At 40.2% G+C, this 18,022-nt stretch overlaps 1 protein-coding gene across 13 annotated transcripts in view; it reads right to left on the bottom strand.

Annotated features, from left to right (window-relative positions):
* ehbp1l1a (EH domain binding protein 1-like 1a) overlaps positions 1–18,022 on the bottom strand; it is a 159,856-nt gene that overhangs the window by 122,090 nt on the left and 19,744 nt on the right. For 12 of the 13 annotated variants that reach the window (XR_003985480.1, XR_003985481.1, XM_030429801.1 and 9 more), the window contains exons 2-6: positions 8,185–8,242; positions 4,443–4,538; positions 4,287–4,340; positions 3,966–4,144; positions 3,626–3,771 (exon numbers count right to left, since the gene is read on the bottom strand). Coding sequence is in view for 11 of the 13 variants with exons in the window: in XM_030429801.1 (XP_030285661.1) it covers positions 3,626–3,771; positions 3,966–4,144; positions 4,287–4,340; positions 4,443–4,538; positions 8,185–8,242 (533 nt within the window). In the remaining 2 variants the exon portion in view is untranslated. Of the gene's footprint in view, positions 1–3,625; positions 3,772–3,965; positions 4,145–4,286; positions 4,341–4,442; positions 4,555–8,184; positions 8,243–18,022 lie in introns of those variants that run through there. The other variant, XM_030429797.1, reaches the window with a different exon arrangement.

Below are 18,022 nucleotides of genomic sequence, written 5' to 3'. Positions count from 1 at the left end.
CGCGGGAGTGATAAAGTAGGTCATGGTGCTCTGCGCATCAGTTTCCTCCAAGAACGTGATGAACTGACGGTGCTGAAGTCCCCTTGCACGTATAAAGTTGACAAGTTTTACGACAGGATTCACAACATGATTCAGCTGTAATACAGATTTACATAGAGATTCCTGGTGGATGATGAAGATAAGGAAAATAACATCCTGGTCAAGATTTTCTTCTTTCACTTTATCCTGGATTCTCCTCAGCAGGCCGACATTTTTCCCTGTTAAATTTGGAGATCCATCTGTGGTGACGTTGATAAGTTTACTCCAAGACAGCTTCATATTTTCAATGACAGCAGACACCCGGTTATACATGTCCTCCCCCCGTGTTTTTCCTTTCAGAGACTCCATTGTCAAAAACTCCTCTGTTATTTCAAAAGTATCGTTAATTCCTCGGATAAAAATGAGGAGCTGAGCAGTGTCATTTACATCGTTGCTTTCATCCAGCGCTAATGAATAAAACGTGAACGACTCCGCCGTTTTATTTAAGTTGCTAGTTAGATCTTCGTCTATCAGTTCCACACGGCGAGTCACTGTCTTGCGTGATAGACTGATTTTTTCAAACTTGTCTTTGGCCTCTGGACACAAGACACCTGCTGTCTCCACCATACATTCCTTTAAAAACTCGCCTTCAGACAGAGGCTTGCTGGCCTTTGCTAATTTGAATGATAGCATAAAACTGGCCTTGGTATTTGACTCTTGGATGGCACTTTGACGATGAAAATTTTTTTGTTGAGCTTGTAAATTAGCTACCAACCTCTGAGCAGTAGCTTCCCGTTCTTTCTCTGACTGCTTGCTAGCATAGTTGGCATGTTTTGTGGTAAAGTGACGGCTGATGTTATACTCTTTAAAAACCGCCACAGTCTCTTTGCATATCAGGCATACAGCAGTAGATCTGTGTTCGGTAAAAAAATATTTAGTTGTCCACTCCTTATTAAACACTCGACATTCTCTGTCCGCTTTTCTTTTTTTAGTTCCGCTCATCATTACAGAAGGGTTGAGCTGTCAAAGAGGGAAAACGCTGAGTAGTGATGCGTTCATACGGTGTCGGAATGATCGTAAAAATCACTTTCCCACTGGGAAAAAAAAACGTAATGTTACTGTGCTACGTTCAACATGCTAACACGTCACCTCTGTAGCTCCTCACAAAACAGTTCTTTCTGCTCCACAGGTTCTGTAACATTAGTTCACTTCTCACATATGCAAGACAAATGGATAATGTAGAAAATGTAGGCCTACACACTAATCAACATAAATGCATTTTATAATAGAATATGTAATGTAATGAAACAGTACTGATGTGGCGTCACTCCTGAGGCCAGCCATATAGTTAAGTAATGATTGGTCAAAGTGGGCATGATTTAGTACAACAAATCCAAATTGGCACAAATTCAGCCTTTTGCAATTCCGGTGCACTTCCCATTACAGCAAATACCACGGCTCAGACGTTGGCCTGTGTCCTCACTTTTGCCCCGAGCCCATCATTCTTTGGGGCCAACTTCCGTGGGCTCTGTGGTGCGTGGGGTCCCAGTCGCGTGTTCATAACTGCTTGCAGTTCTAGTTAGGGGGCCAAGCCCAAGGGGTCGAGGGAACGCTTATGCAAGCAGACGCGTTTCCTAGGACCAGCGGTGCTAGGAGCCCTATTGTAATTGTAAAGATTTTTATTTTTCTCCCGCTGAAAGTGGTGCTGCAGGCTAAACCGTGCAAGGGAGGGCGGTGCAATTTGGAGGGTTGGTGCAGACACCTGCACGTACCTCAGACACAAAAAAACTACATATATCTGCCTGCAGGGGGCACTATAACCTAGCCCAACGCGTTTTTGCCTATAACTCCCACACCGTATGTTGCATATTCAAAAACCTTGTATCCCAAGATTCCCTGTATGGAGTTGAATTACTTTGCAGTGGCCACGCCCACTTCCGCCTATAAAGTTTTTTCACAAAATCGCAAAAACTGGAAAATATACTTTTTCGAACTCCTCCTTGGGATTTTGTCCGATCTGCGTGAAACTTGGCACGTACACTCTTCAGCTGGATAAAAAGTTATCAAAACAATTTTGCTCGATTAAAAAATGCGCAAATTATTAACAAACAAATTTCTGTAGCTAGCAATAAAAATGTAAATTGTTTGATATCTCGATCAGACAAAATGCTATTAACACCAAATTTGAGATCTTTGGTTGCCATGACACTGGGAAGGGATGAGCCGAATTTGCCGAATTTTGGCCACTAGGGGGCGCTAAAAATATGGGAAGTGTATATCTCTTGAACGGCTACACCGATTTTTACGAAATTTGGTCGATATGATGTAGGGCCAATCCTAAGGCCATATCTTGAAGGTGGTCATGACTGGTCAATGTGGGCGTGGCTTATTACAACAAATCCAAATCGGCACACATTCAGCCATTTGCACTTCCAGTGCACTTCCCATTACAGCGAATACCACGGCTCAGACGTTGGCCTGTGTCCTCACTTTTGCCCCGAGCCTGTCATCTTTTGGGGCCAACTTCTGTGGGCTCTGCGGTGCACGGGGGGCCTTGGCCCCCGTTCATAACTGCTTGCAGTTCTAGTTATATATATATATATATATATATATATATATATATATATATATATATATATATATATATATATACACATATATTTAGTCACCATTTAAAGGGTTATTTTTCAATTTTTCCTCTGGGGGGGCATGCCCCCGGACCCCCCTAGTGTTGCTAGGTTACTGACTCAGAGCACTACTGCTACAAAAACATCTTGGGGAAACACTGTGATCGAAGAATTTTTGACGTGTAGGGCGAACTATTTCTCTCTTAGCTGAAGCCAACAACGGGACAAACTAAATGTAAAGAGAGACATAGTGGAGTCGTATATTTTCCTGCTTTGTTGTCCTTTGCCAATCACACCTATGAGTAGTAGAGGAAGAGGAAGAAGTAGTAGTTTAGATAGTTCACTACTAAAAAACAATCAGTGGGCAATCAACAATTATCTTTATGCTGTTCAGTGTTTACTACAGGAAATCTGTTAGTTAAGGATGTGATTGTGAAGACCTCAGAAATTTCAAACCCTACCTGCCATGCAGGAAGGTCTAAAATCAAATTTTATACCCTGGCAATGGATGAAATGAGGGTACCAAGCGGGGCTGCGTCGCGCACACACATCAGCCGGCTGTACACGAGGGCTAAGGCTAAGTATCGGATCGTGACTTGCTATCGGCATTTAATAAATATTAAAGGACTCGGATCAGGATCGGATAAAAAAAAACTGATTGGATCATCCCTCATAATTTAGTTAAAGAATAACACTGATAATACATCTGCATTATATACAGAAAGAGGCGACTTTATGTACATCAGAGCTATAGTTCTGCTTTTTCAAATCTATTTAACTAACTCTGTTTTTCTTTTTGATGATCCTGGAGTCTTCAAGCCCCCTGCAGACGTGGGGCCTTTTCCCACTACAGACCTGCATAATATCTGCCAGACATTGCTTTAAGATCAAACCTCAGATTAGGATTTCTTCTCAGACTGTTGCTGCATGTTTATTTGGTTTCACTCCCCAGTAATGCTCAAGTATGTCCTAAGTCTTACCAGTAACATGAGTAACTTGTCCAGATCCAAAGGTGGCCCTCCCGTCCTCTCCAGCTTCATCATCACTGTCATTAAAGTCATCCAGATTTCCAATGTCACTCTGTTTCATGCTCATTAGACTGGCCAAACTCTGCATGTCCTCATCGCTGTGCAGAGTGGAAAAAGAAAATCATCTTTTCACATTAGATGTAAAAATATCCAGGTCCAAAAAATACCAGTATGTATGTTCTTCACAATCACAATGTTTATACTGCTTTAAACTCTGGCATACAACGATACAGCTTTAAGGACGTCCTGCTTCTGTAAAATATATTGACATGCAGCTAATTTGATAACTTACGTGGCCTTGCCCTCTTTGAGAAAGATACAAGACAGGTTCAGTTTTAGTGTGGCTTCCACCACTTTGACAGAAAGTGGTTTGAGCTTCAGTGTTAAATTATACTGGGCTGGTGTGGCACTGGCAAACTTCTTCATGTTGACATCAACTGATGCCAGCACCTTCCTATGGCCTTTTGTCTCCTAACAAATAAAACCAAAGGACAAGGGAGTCAATACTGAACACAGTCTTATTCCTGAAAATATATTGTCCATCTGATTTTTCCAGATAACAGTAAATACAATGAAGTCACGACCAAGGACCACACAGATACAGTTGACTCACATTTTCAATGAGAAAAGTCCAGTCCTTGTCTTCAAACTCCTCTGCAGTTGGATCCTGTTGACAGGAAATAAAAATGATTGATGCATTAGCCATGGCACTGTCCGTTAATTATACATCCTTCATCAGTAATCAAATTATGTAGATTTAGCTTCATACCTTGAAGAGTGTGACAGTGATGTCTAAACTCTCTGGAACCTGCCAAACCACCAGGCCTCTGTAGGGGTTTTTAATCCCTGGCTGCCAGCTGTGGAGCTGACAGGAAAGAAAACTGAAATAAGGATTTCAATCTCAAAATTGGCACCCAAGTTTTATATCTAAATACAAGACAAAAAACCATCAGAATCCAGAACATATTTCATAGCATTTTATCCATTATAACTCCATCAAGAGGGAGCCCGATCACGTGACAAGAGAGCATGGCGGACTGAGCTGTTCGGCATCAACATACCAGGGAAAATACTTAATATATACCTCTGATTGCCCAAGTTTTGAGCTTAAACTGAAGAAACTTATTCTCTTAGAAAAGACGCGTTTTATGTCAAACCAGGCACGCTCCCGAGAGACGAGACAAACTGCGAAACAGCGCAAGGCTCTGTGGCATCCAATCAAACAAAGCATGAGCTTTCCCTAGAATATCTTTTTTGCTATCTTTAATTCCACTTAAAGTACCAGAATATTGGTTTAAAGAAATCAAGAAATTACTAACACAGTTTCTTTGGGGGAATAAAAAGCCAAGAATTAGCTCTGACAAACTCAAAGTCTGCAGGAAAAAAGGAGGTCTGGGGATACCTGATATTCATGCGTATTACTTAGCATTTAATGGCAAATACCCCATGCTCTGGGCTTATTATCATGGTCAATGTGAGGTTGGAAGCTTGCTCAGGTTGGAACAGAAAATTCTGCATGAGTGTAAAAAAGAGACATCCCTCTCCTCCCTGCGTTATTGTACAGATGTTAAAACAAATATCAAAGACCCCATTATTAGTTTCTCATGTAAAATAGCAAAGACTATACAAAAGAAATGTTCAATTAATGGCATAATGTTGCCCTCATGCCCATTATGGGAGAACCCATTGCTCACGGCTGGAGGGAAAACCCTTAGTAATGAGACCTGGAAAAATTACAACATCCGGAATCTGGGTCAGATTGTAAAGCAGAATAAAATAATACTTTTTCCTGTATTCAAAAACATATTTGCACTTAATGATACTGTCTTCTTACAGTATCTACAGATTAAATCAATTCTGAAGGAATATGTAACAAAAGGAATATCACTGGCTTCAGATGTGGAAACAGATAATAAACTGAAAGAAATCATAAAAAACCAAGGCACAGTATCTAAATTATATAGGTTTATTCATACCTCTTCCTGTAACATCTTGGATAAAACTAAAGCACAGTGGGAACAGGATTTGGGGAAAAACCTAACAACAGAGCAATGGGGAACTATAATGCAACGCACAAATTACTTATCAAAATGTATTAGGTACAAACTTATACAGATGAAAATTTAGCACCGAGCATGTATAACACCACAGAGGCTGCATAAAATGAACCCAGATACATCTGACTTATGTTGGCACTGTGGAGAGAGAGGATCTCTGATACATTTGTTATGGCAATGTCCACAAATGAAACAACTCTGGGCCGGAGTGCAAAATATTCTATGCTCAATCCTAAGTGTGGATGTATCTATTTGCTCAGAAGTGTGTCTGTTGGGCCTGAAACTGGACGGAGTGGAATCCAAAGTATTGCAACACCTGTTATCATTGGCTTGACTTTCTGTAAAAAGGATCATTCTGATGAACTGGAAAACAAGAAACCCAAATTGTTTTTGTTTAGATCACTGGCTAAAAGGATTTTATAGATCTGGGCCCGTATTCACAAAGACTTTTATCTTAACGTTAAGAGTACTCCTAAATCGGACTAAAAGTTTTTATGTAGGAGTCGTTTCTTAAAAGTAATTCACAAAGCCGCTGAGATCTACTTTTAGTTATGAAAACAGAGAACTCCTAAACTAGAAGTGACTCTCTGTTGCTATGGATGACGTCATTTTATAAGGACGCACTTAGAAGCGGTGACAACGGTGATTGGTTGTTGAGTGACAGAGCAGCCCATTGAAAAGTTGCATAGGCTACGCAATGCATGAAGTGAAAATAAGGAAGTTGCTTTCAAGCCCATTACAAAGCCTATGAATAGATATTGGATAAAGAAATGTATTTATGAGGACAATTAAGTGCCCCCCCCAAAAAAATAAAAAATAAAATAAATAAATAAAATAAAATAAAAATAATAATTTGGACAAAAATTACAAAATAGAAGATTGCGATTAAAAACGTGACAATTGATGATTGACAAAAGTCCTATTCGTATTGGACTAGTATAACCTGGGGACCTCCAGTAATTTGTAATAATTGTGGAGGTCGTCTGTAATCTTAATCCCGTGCGAATCTGCCATGTCTGTTATTTGTAAAGAGTAACGCACTGCAAATTTCCTACCATATTTCACCAAACACAGAAGTCATGTGATAATATTAGTCCCATGCGAATCGGCATCTCTGTGATTTGGGGTCGTTTTTTGTTTTTCTTAAGGTTTTTTGGGTTTTTCAAGCCTTTTTTCTGCCTTTTTCCCGGTTGAGAATTATGGAGGCTTCTTTGGGAATTATGAATGAAAGTTTTGACAGCATTTTGGGTGCAAATTCAGGAGGCTCATCAGAAGAGCGAAATTACAAATTACGGCCATGGCAGATTCGCACAGGATTAAGATCACAGACGACCTCTGCAATTATAACAAATTACTGGAGGTCCCCAGGTTATACTAGTCCCGTGCGAATAGGGCTTTTGTCAATCGGAAAAAGTTGCATTCCATCAATACACAAATTGTCTTGGACACATGTTACAATATACTGGACATTGTTGCGAAATGGCCCGGATCAACACACGATTCCCAAAATTTAATGGAGAGTGGTTTGACGCAGCTTTTCGAGCAAATGCCGCTTTTATTGGCAATCCACGTTTTCATCGTAATCTTCTAATTTGTCATTTTTGTCCGAAGCGTTTTGTTTGGGGGGGGCACTTAATTCTCCTCATAAATACATTTCTTTATCCAATATCTTTTCATAGGCTTTGTCATGGGCTTGTAGGCAACTTCCTTATCTTCACTTCATGCATTGCGTAGCCTAAATGACTTTTCAATGGGCTGCCCTGTCACTCAACAACCAATCACCGTTGTCACCGCTTCTAAGTGCGTCCTTATAAAATGACGTAATCCGTAGCAACAGAGAGTTACCTCTAGTTTAGGAGTTCACTGTTTTCATAACTAAAAGTAGGTCTCAGCGGCTTTGTGAATTACTTTTAAGAAACGACTCCTACATAAAAACTTTTAGTCCGATTTAGGAGTACTCCTAACGTTAAGATAGAAGTCTTTGTGAATACGGGCCCTGATAATGATGGAGCAAGCAGCCATTCCCCTGCTGGAATCCTACAGGGATAATGGACTAAACAATTTATGGACTTCTGCTTGGGAATATGTAGAGGAAAGACAATAAAAAAGCATTAGGCTCCGTATTTTCCTTTTTTTTTTTTTTTCCTTCCTTGAGAAGAATGAAACTCTGATTTAATACTCACCGAGAAATAAATTAATCTTTTTGAAATGTAATTAATCTGTGCTCCCCTGACGCATGTACTGTTACTGTTGTGTTTGTATTGTCTGCATTGTTTTATATTATCATTATTAATTTTGATTGATTTTCCTTACGTCTAAGTCTTGTGTTATGCTGTGTTGTGTTAAATCATAAAATGTAAATAAAAAAAATAAAAATAAAAATAAAAAAACAACTCCATCAAGAGGAAGACAAGATGGGTCCAATAACCCCCCTTTTCTTCTATGTTTTATTACCTTTGTGCAGTGACGTCTGTTCCTCCTGATCCACACCACTCTCAGTTTGTCTGGTTGCCTGCAATCACAGTACAGCACAAATAACATTTTGGTGTTTTTGTCAAGCAAACATATGTGTACATCAAGATCTTTCATCCCTAACTAATGTTTAACAGCATAAATGTAACACACAGGCATTCTGTCTCAAACTGTTTACTATTTTCACAGACACCCAGGTAGGTATGCATCTGTATGTAGTATCTGCAATCACTCTCTCGTTCACTATTCCCATCATAATAAACATTAACGGCCGCTAGATCCTGATGTGTATCTGCATGCACTGCCGTTAATTTCTTTGTTGCATATTGGCAGTCTTTGATGGTACTATAAAGTGTCTGAATCTCCCATTTAGCATTTGGACACTCAAAATGGTGACAGGTGTAATAAGTGTATTAGGTAGCAAACAGTGATTTCAGCAAACATTTTAACAGCTCTGCCTGAATAAGGAAAGCAGTGCATTGAGCTAAATGCTTAAATCAGCATCTAACATGCTCTCAATGACAGTATTAACTTGATTATAATTTTTCCTACAGGTAGCAGGAATGTCTGAACAAAGTTTCACGGCAATAAATATTTTTTTCAAACAAACAATGTCAATCAGCTAACAGTCATATTTAAGATTTTTTTTTTTTTTTTGGGGGGGGTGACACGCAGAAAAGGGCCTCAGGTCGGACTTGAACCTGGAGCCACTGCAGTGAGGACAAATTCTATACATGGGATGCCAAACTGAGCTGATGGGCGCCCCTCTTATTTTTATTCCATAGCTGCATCAACCTATCATCACCACAACAACCAGTAAATGATCATCTAATTTCACAAATCTGATAGTGGGGTTTCTGAGGAAGAGCTCAGGCCCAAGAGATGATGGCTTGTCAAACACAAAACAAAAAGCACACAGCACACACACAGGCCCATCTGTGTGCTTTCAAAACACTGAGGTGAAGAGTTCAGCCAGGGGCAAATGAAAATCTTGTGACTGTGTGAGTAAGAATCCTTAGGATAAACAGCTCTGACTGGATGTGTGCCTGCGTGTGTGTGTGTGTATGTGTAAGAGAGAGAATGAGTGAGAGAGAGAAAGAGAGAATGAGAGAGAGAGAGAGAGAGAGAGAGAAAGAGAGAGAGAGAGAGAGAGAGACTCACACAACTTCAGAGGCTAAAATATCACTCAAATTATCCCATAAGACTTTTAGTGCAGCAAAACATAAGATGTGGAAGAAAGTGAGCTTTTTATCTTTGTTTGCAAGATTTGTTGCATCTGCTCCTTCATACATATGTTTACATCCACCTGGTTTATGCACATTTGGTTTGGGCAACATTCAAAGACAGGAAATATTGAAAATGAAATAGTCAAATTATGATAATAATGGTTTACTCTTGAATGAGGTGCAAACATTGGTGTGCAGGTAAAAACCAATTGCGAAGTGTAATTTAATCAGACCTAAATAATAAATCTGAAATACAGTACATGACACATGTGACAAAAGTGTCACTGAAGCTTCCACTGAAGAGATAAACAAATGGCTAATCTTCCTAACATTAATACATGAAACAAACATCAATGTCATATTTTGATCATGGATTATACACTGTTTCCACCTGATTGAGGTTTGACTGGAGCTCTTTTATTAATCTCATATGTTCTGTCATCTCTCTCTGCAGTAGTTAAATGGCACTGACTGGAAAGCTCCAAACTGCATTTCTCTTTTGCAGATTTACCACAAGTGCTGTAATGCATGCTGCATTTGGATGTAACATACATTTAGATTAATCAGAGTTGTCAGTATCAGCCTTTAGGAGCCCTAGTGATCGAACTGTAATGCAGACAGTGTGCCTTGGCCTCCTTCTCATGTTGCATGAATCTCATAACCATTTGTGTATTGGTGAGAATGGTTGTGAGAGAGAGGTGAAAGAGTGAGAGCGAAAGACAGAGAACAGAAATAGACGATGTCTGACAGGCTGAACTTCACAGAGGCTTAATAGAAATCCTACACCTGCTGCCCTATTTGTCACAGACATGATCCTGTACGGTTGCAACAGGCTGACCTACAAATGTACGACAGGTTTTTAGCTCTAGGTTAGTGATTTGCAGAGTTAAGCTTCTCAAGACAGAATATGTGTCCTCCAATAATACACTCACATCAGACCTGGGTGCTGCAAAAAATGTTACGTTTGTTTTCATCAGTTAAAAATGCAATGTGTTGGCACACAGGTGGTCAAGTGGTTAGAGCGCATGCCATAAACACAGCCGACCCCGGTTCAATTCCGACCGGAGGTCCTTTGCTGCATGTCACATCCCCCTCTCTCTCCTGTGTTTCATTTCTGTCTACTGCTAATAAAGGTGTCTATGCCAGAAAAAAATCAACAAAAAAAAAAGAATCTAAAAACAAAAATAAAAAAGTGCAATGTGTTCGAGCTTTACCATATGAGGGAATTCTGGATGGTGTGAGGGAAGTTGTTGATCATACAGCTGTCATGACTGTAGATTCTTGTTCCTTGTGTTGTGATTGGTTGTCATTTTGTCTTGTGTTTCCTTGTGTCTAATTTCCATGTCTTTGTATCATGTCTTGTGTCTTATGTTTTGATTTTTCCATGCCCTCATGTGTCCTTTAAGTTCTCCTGTGTATTTTCCTATGTTCTTCCCTCTGGCTCCCTCTGTCTATTGTTTTGTTCCCTTCATGTTCTCATGTGCTCCTCCCCTTCGTTATCTCACCTGTTGGTCCACCTCACCTGTTCCTCGTCTTGTCATCAGTGTCTGTGTATTTAGTCTCTGTGTTCCTTTCACTCCTTGTCTGGTCATTGTTCTTGTCAGCCCCTGTCTATGTCCATGTGCTTGTCCATGTTCTTCAAGTCCTGTTATGGTTGGTTTTGAGTTTTCCATGTTTGATTTGAACTTTGCCTTTTTCTTTGTACTTTGTCTTGCCTTTTAGTTGCTACTTTGCCTTGCTGTTTTTGGTTGCTACTTTGCCTCTTGCCCCATTTTGTCTGCTTCTGTTTTTTGTGTTCAGCTTTAAAATAAAGCTCGCCTTTTGTTTCCCCATATCCTTGCCTCTCGTGTAACTGCATTTGGGTCCACCTTCCCCTTTCCATAGTCTTCCCTTTAACCCCCTGCCTGACAACAGCTCTAAATAGTCTGTCTAAACTCTTTTGATACTTGAATGTAGATAGTGTTTACTAGAGTTTAGTCAAGGGACACAGAAACATCTAGTTGATCCACATTTTACACATTCTTGTCATAGACTACAGAAAACACAGCCATACTGTCTGTAAAGTCACTCACCTGTGAGTTTTATTTCTTGCTCAATTTTACACAGAGATAGTCTAACTTTACAATTTGTACATTGATCAACTTACAGAAAACCTATATAGTAATTGTGTAGTAAGACACTTAGTGGTGGTGACATTTAAATCATGTGACCGTGATGTAGTATGTTTATAGCCTAACATCATCTTTTTACTGCTAGAGATTTAATTTACAATTCACAATCCCAAAGTGGTGTTCATCTGTGAAGATTATCTTGATAAAGAAAATCTGTAAGTATCATGAATTTGTGTTTGACACACAGGTTATTTTCTATAATAATACAAAATCTTAATAATCCTACAGAGGGAACCAGGGTCATGTTAACGTCAGGGTTAACCTATAAAATACATCATCCCTACACAACTCTATTCTCCTATAGAACAAATCACAATGTTTGTTTACAATAAGCTCTGGGTAGAAAAACCCCTGCAGCACAGACCAATTTACATACAATTTAACTGTCTTTTTTCATGATGTTATTTCAAAATGTATGCATCTAAAATACATGTTTGATGAATTCATATCTAAGTATTTACAAAAATTTTACTATAGTTACATTGGAGACATTAAATACCTGTTAGACCACAGACTGAAGAAAAGTTCAGCCCAAACTAGCAATTAGTCCAAGATGTTGATGTTTTGTAGATATCAAAGACGCTAGTAAAGCAACACAGTATATGAAAATAGCAAGGCAGAAACGTCAGATAGGTCAGACCATTATGTTTTTCCTATTAATTTTTGGACATCACAGTTAATTGAAAGAAAATTGTTTACCCAGAAGGGACTGTTAATGTGACATCACAGAGATTTGGACTTGTGGATTACTGTACCTGGTAAGGTGAGGAAATCGAATATGATTCCAGGCAAAATACACTACTTACTCATTAATTTCAGTGGCACAGCAGGTACTCATGCAGGAGGCCATGCCAAAGATAACTAACTTGGCTCAACTTCCTGCAAAACATTACCCAAGTACATTCCTGCCAGACATAATGTCTGAATTCAACATGTTAATGAATCAGCTTCAGTGGCGTTGCTACTTGTTGACTCTGCAGTAGTTATTTTCACCAAGGGGGAAATATCAAAGCTGACAGAAATTATTCATATGTTTGTCTCAAAATTACAACCAGCAGGCTGAAATGAACAGCATCAAGGTCAAAGCTACGGAGCCCCAGACATGACATGGTCAAAAAAAAAATCAAACTGTGGCCACAATATAGCTATAACATGCGCACAAAATACTAATTCGTGGCCACAAAATACTAATTTGTGGCCACGAATTAAGTATAATGTGCACACGAAATACTAATTCATGGCCACGAAGTAGGTATAATGTGCACACGAAATACAAATTAATTATAATAATATAATTCCTGGACAGCTCGGTAAGCAAATCGAGTGCACCTTCTCTAGAAACTGCAATTGCCTACGTGATGTCCTTAAGGTGAGTGTCTTATCTTATTCCGTTCTAGTCGATATCTTGTTATCCCGCATTTAGGCAGTGCCTTTCACTGATCATCTTCTTTGAAAGTAGCATCATGTGTGTCAGACTCTCAGCTGACGGAATACATAGGCTGTATGAGCCGCAGCGTTTAATGATGCCACCGAACGCAGCCGTGCAGTTACAATAGCGCTCACTGAATGTATTGCATTGCCAAGGGAACCTATAGCCTATCAGTGATCAGAATCTAGTTTGGATTGATATGCAGGTTGTTGTTGCTCTGACTGAACTACTGAAGGTGTCTGTAGTGTTCTCTGGACATTTGTCCTTCAATAAAAGAAGATTAAAAGTTCACTATATTATAAGCCTAATTAAATATCCTTAAAGCGAAACTCTCGACGAAAGAGGCACTTTTAAGATTTACCGTAGTTTCGGTTTTGGGCATTCATTCAGCAACCAACGTGAGTAGTTCAAAAACCTTCTTTTTCATAAACTCTGTGTACACAAACAATGTTCTCAATGCTCTTGTTCATGAGTAGAGACCATAGTGATGCTACGAGCAAAGTTTCATGTTGTGTCGAGCCTTCTTAGTGTTCTAAAAATAGAGATTTTGATGCTAGCATGTCCTGCCCCATGCACTCCCATTCAAAATGAACTTGCCCAAAACCGAAACTACGGTAAATCTTAAAAGTGCCTCTTTCGTCGTAATTATGCTTTCACACGAAGGTTTGACTCATATTCAATCCCAAATAAAGCCTCGGTTGCTTTTTGGCGAGAGTTTTGTTTTAAGTTATCCTTATTTCATGACCACAAAGTAGTATTTAGTGTGCACGCTATAGCTATATTGTGGCCACAATTTAATTTTTTTTTGACCATGTCATGTCTGGGGCTCCGTACAAAACAGTATGACATGAACAGAGCATCAGAGGTCTTGGCAGGTCTATTGTTTTATTATGGACAGAATCAGAACAGCTTTGCCTCCAGTCTTAACTGGACTCCAGCTCCATACGTAACACACAGACATTACAATGATATTGATCTCCAATATCATGACAGCAAATTAGTGAATAAAATTCACCCCCTTGCCATCCCTCCATCCCCGAGAAATCACTTATAGGCAAAACGCACTTCAGGTCTATATAGAGATGCAATCCTATCTGGAAACTCCAACTTCCATATGTTGTGAAGAGAGGCATGACAACAGACAACATTTGGAGAGCTTTGAATCAAGATGAACTCTTAAATTCTTTCCACAAGCAGTTCAGTACATTATTTCTCAGAGCTATTGACTTATCAAAGGCCTACAGGTCATTTCACAGGCTCTTCCAACCAGTTTTCCACCAACATTTATAAAATTCAATCCCATCACACATGATAATGCATACAAACAATCCACCTAACCATTATGAAATCACACATGATATTTGGGTTCAGGCCTGAGTTCACTGTGCTTGCAGAGCATCATATGATGTTATATAAAGTGTTAACATTTACAGACACAGCCTCACAGGGAACTGCTCTGATTAAGAAATTAAGGAAGTACTCTGAGTTTGAAACCATTGTCAACATTTACATTTAAACATTTACCAAACATCTAATTCAGTCACTGCAAAATTATTGAAGCACATTTCTGTCAAGACATAAAATATAACAAGTGAAAAATTAGCACTAAAAATAATACTATTATAATAATAAAAAGTGACACTAAAATTAATCTTTCACTTCCTAAATCAAAATTCTGACTCTTTGAGAGGATATACTAAGGAATATGTAGAAGATGGTAATAATCAGAACTTATTACTGTGTCAAATTGTCCAAGGTAGAACGTATAGCCCAGCTGATTCAGGATTCCTGAAATTGATAGTATAAATATTTTAAGGTTTAAAAAATCGAATAATCATATATGGGTCCACATTAGGGCTGTAACGATACACAAATCAAAACTGAAATCGCTACACTCAGATCCACAAACCTGTCTCGCAGAATCGCGACACAACTTCCAGTACAGATCTATAAGCTATAAGTAGCCCCTTTCACACAGAGATGATGCATTAACACCAATTCTCGCCAATTCTCCGCCATTGGTCGTTCACACAGAGCGAAGCACCGCTGGAGTAAAGACGACCCGCTGTGTAATTCACACAAGCCTCTTTTAGACAGAAAAGGTGGCCCATTTGCTACAAGGTCAAGGCGGCAATGTGCCGCCTCGTCTTTCTAAAAGGGAGGTTTAATATCCCTCCTTTTCCAAAAGCAGCCACTTGGCCACCACTGGGGTAGGCGTAAACATGTGACGTGAAGCACAAATTGGGCAGAGAACAGTGACAACAAATTTGTCTTCAAAGTAAGAGCTTGCACCCCATTGGAGAAAAGAACTGGGTTCTTATTGGGGGGCTTTTAATTTGAAAGTCTCGACCATTTGTATCTTGCCGCTACAACAACAAGTGGACACAACCAAACAGCTACAGAGACTGAGGAGACACTAGCTAATATAGCTAAGTTTTCGTAATAAGTCCAATTTTTTAATTGAATTTGCATATGACTCAGTTTAACTTAAAATACCATACTATTGACTTACCATCACATCATTTATTTACAATTTCACAATGTCCCAATGTTGTTATATTTTTCCCATTGCTAACATTTCATTTAGCATGTATTTCTCCAGCCTGTATAAAACATGTTACATTATTCTATTACAGTCTCCTCTCTCTTCCCTACACATGTTATGTGTGTGTTGGCATCTTCCGGATCTCAGCAGCTTTCCAGTTGCTCATCTTGACGTCCACGGATTAAGTGTTGAACTGACTGACAGCTGTGATCAGCTGTTTCCTGGTTTTAAAACTCCCCGGCTGTGGGTTGCACAACAGTGCAGGTCATCGACAACTCCACCCATCTCACGCAATTGGCGGCACATCGACATCTCAGATTTAGATAGCAATGGAGGCGGAAATAAGCGTACCCTCCGAGGCGTCAAAATTGGTGGACCAAAACAGACCCCCAATTTACCGCCTTCTGTCTAAATCCGCGGACAATTGGCTGCTTATCGCCTAGTATAAAAACGGCTACAGAAAGCCTGCAGCTCTGAAAGAGACGTGACGGTACACGTCATGATGATGACGTGTGTGTTTCCCAGGTGTCCCCCCTGTCAATCTAAACCCGCAGATAAGTTATAATCATACGGATGCTAATGTGTAGTTATTGAGATCCTGACCCACGTTACGTTTTTCTCTCTAAATTGCATAATTACATAATTGTCGTCAGTGACTCTATCACTCACGGGGACAGATGCCGTTTTCTGGCGGAAAGTCCACTGAAGTCTCAGTCCAGAGGACTGACCGTCGCAGAGATTTTTTTTCATCATAAACACTCGGTGAGTTAAAGGTTTTTGCGGTGACAGACGCTGTTTTTCAGGCAGAAATGTCACAAAGAGTAGGTGGGACAGGCGGGAGGACAGATGCTTCTCCGTACAGCTGGGGTATTTTTTCCCTTGTTGCCAAAGACAGTTAGAGTTACTACGTTTCCTCAGTTTGGTTCTGTAATGTTGCTTTGTGGGACATTTCTCTTTATTTAGTTAAGTAAGGGACCATCCGTTAGACATGCCCTCCATACGCGCAGCCGGCTCATCTAATCACACTGGGTCGGTTTGCCAATAATTTGCCTCTGTTACTATCAGACGAGTGTCATATACAGAAGTTATTGAAATGTTACATAAATAAAATGTTTAATTAAAAAAAAAAAAAAAAAAAACAAGGTTTGTATTGTTGGGCCTTGTGCCCTCAGGCACATGTCTCAAACAAAGAGACCAAGAGAGGCCTGTAGTTGAAGCCAGAAGCCTAACTACCAGGACCTCAGCCACGTGGAGCCGCAGGACAAAGAACAGGTCAAAAGGGCCCACAAGGTGTGAAAGTCGCATCACAAGTTGACCTACCCCCAAGACGTTCACTTGGTGCCTATTGGCTGTGAGCCCGGAAGCTCCGCCAGGATCACAATGACGTCACTCCCATGTTAAAAGGTCACGGATCATTCCTGCCCTTCGTATTTCCCCAGGAGCTCATGTTGTGAAGAGACTTCGGTTTCACGCACCCGCTGCCGTAAGGGTACAACTTTAAGAAACGTTTTTCACTTTTCTTGAACTAACTTAAGTTCCTTCCTCGCTGGACGAGACGGAGACTGTTTTTGTTTTACTTTCGTTTTTGTTCGGACACTTGTCATTATTGTTTAGATCCAGGAAAGCTGCACAACCCAGCCCTTTCCTCACAGCCTGCAGAATGAAGTAATAATCTTCAGAAGGAGTAGAAACCGTCCCTTCCATCAAGTAGACATAACACTGTGAACAGCCTGCCATCAGTTTTGAGGACACTAAAGCTGAAGCAGAAAGAGATAGTATATAGCGTGCTTTTTTTTGTTGTGCTTTTATTTTGTTGTGAAAGGCCGAGTCCGACTTATGGTTGCCTGTACTGTGTGCTAACTGTGTTTGCTACGCCCGCTAGGAGCTCACTCAGGCTAATCCAGCCTGTACAGTCTTGCCGCCATGTGTGACCACAATACGTCGTATTCCGGCTCGATCAGCGGACGATAAACGAACCTCGATTCGCTTGTCGGCCACTGTTCAAGGGAGAGACGACCGCTGTGCACCACATGGTCATTGTGTTTGTTTCTGTGTTGTCTTCTAAGCCCCCGCTTAGCTTCTTCCCTCTTTTACTAACACACACACACACACCGAGATACACGTGATCTTATGGGCGATCTGTTGTAAAGGTATAGTTAATAACCCCGCTATAACATAACACGTGTGTCCAGCATATCCCCTTTATTGGCTTTAAAGACGGACTCCTCTCGGTAGCACGGCTACCTTTTGAGGACTGTGGGTATTATCCCTCTAAATTCACCTCTCGTGTGACCAAACCGCACACGAGACCAAAGACGGCGCAACCGCCGCCTTTGTTCAAACCTTGCGCGCACGTGTAGTGATCACCTTTGATCGATACAGTCACTGCCGCCATTTTTGAATTCCAGGTATATGAATCAGTGAATCTGAATTCATCACCTCAGAATCG

The sequence above is a fragment of the Sparus aurata genome, chromosome 10, assembly GCF_900880675.1.
Source record: "Sparus aurata chromosome 10, fSpaAur1.1, whole genome shotgun sequence".
Classification (NCBI taxonomy): Eukaryota; Metazoa; Chordata; class Actinopteri; order Spariformes; family Sparidae; genus Sparus; species Sparus aurata.
The sequence above is the reverse complement of the archived record's forward strand: the minus strand, read 5'-3'. Positions and strand labels throughout refer to the sequence as shown.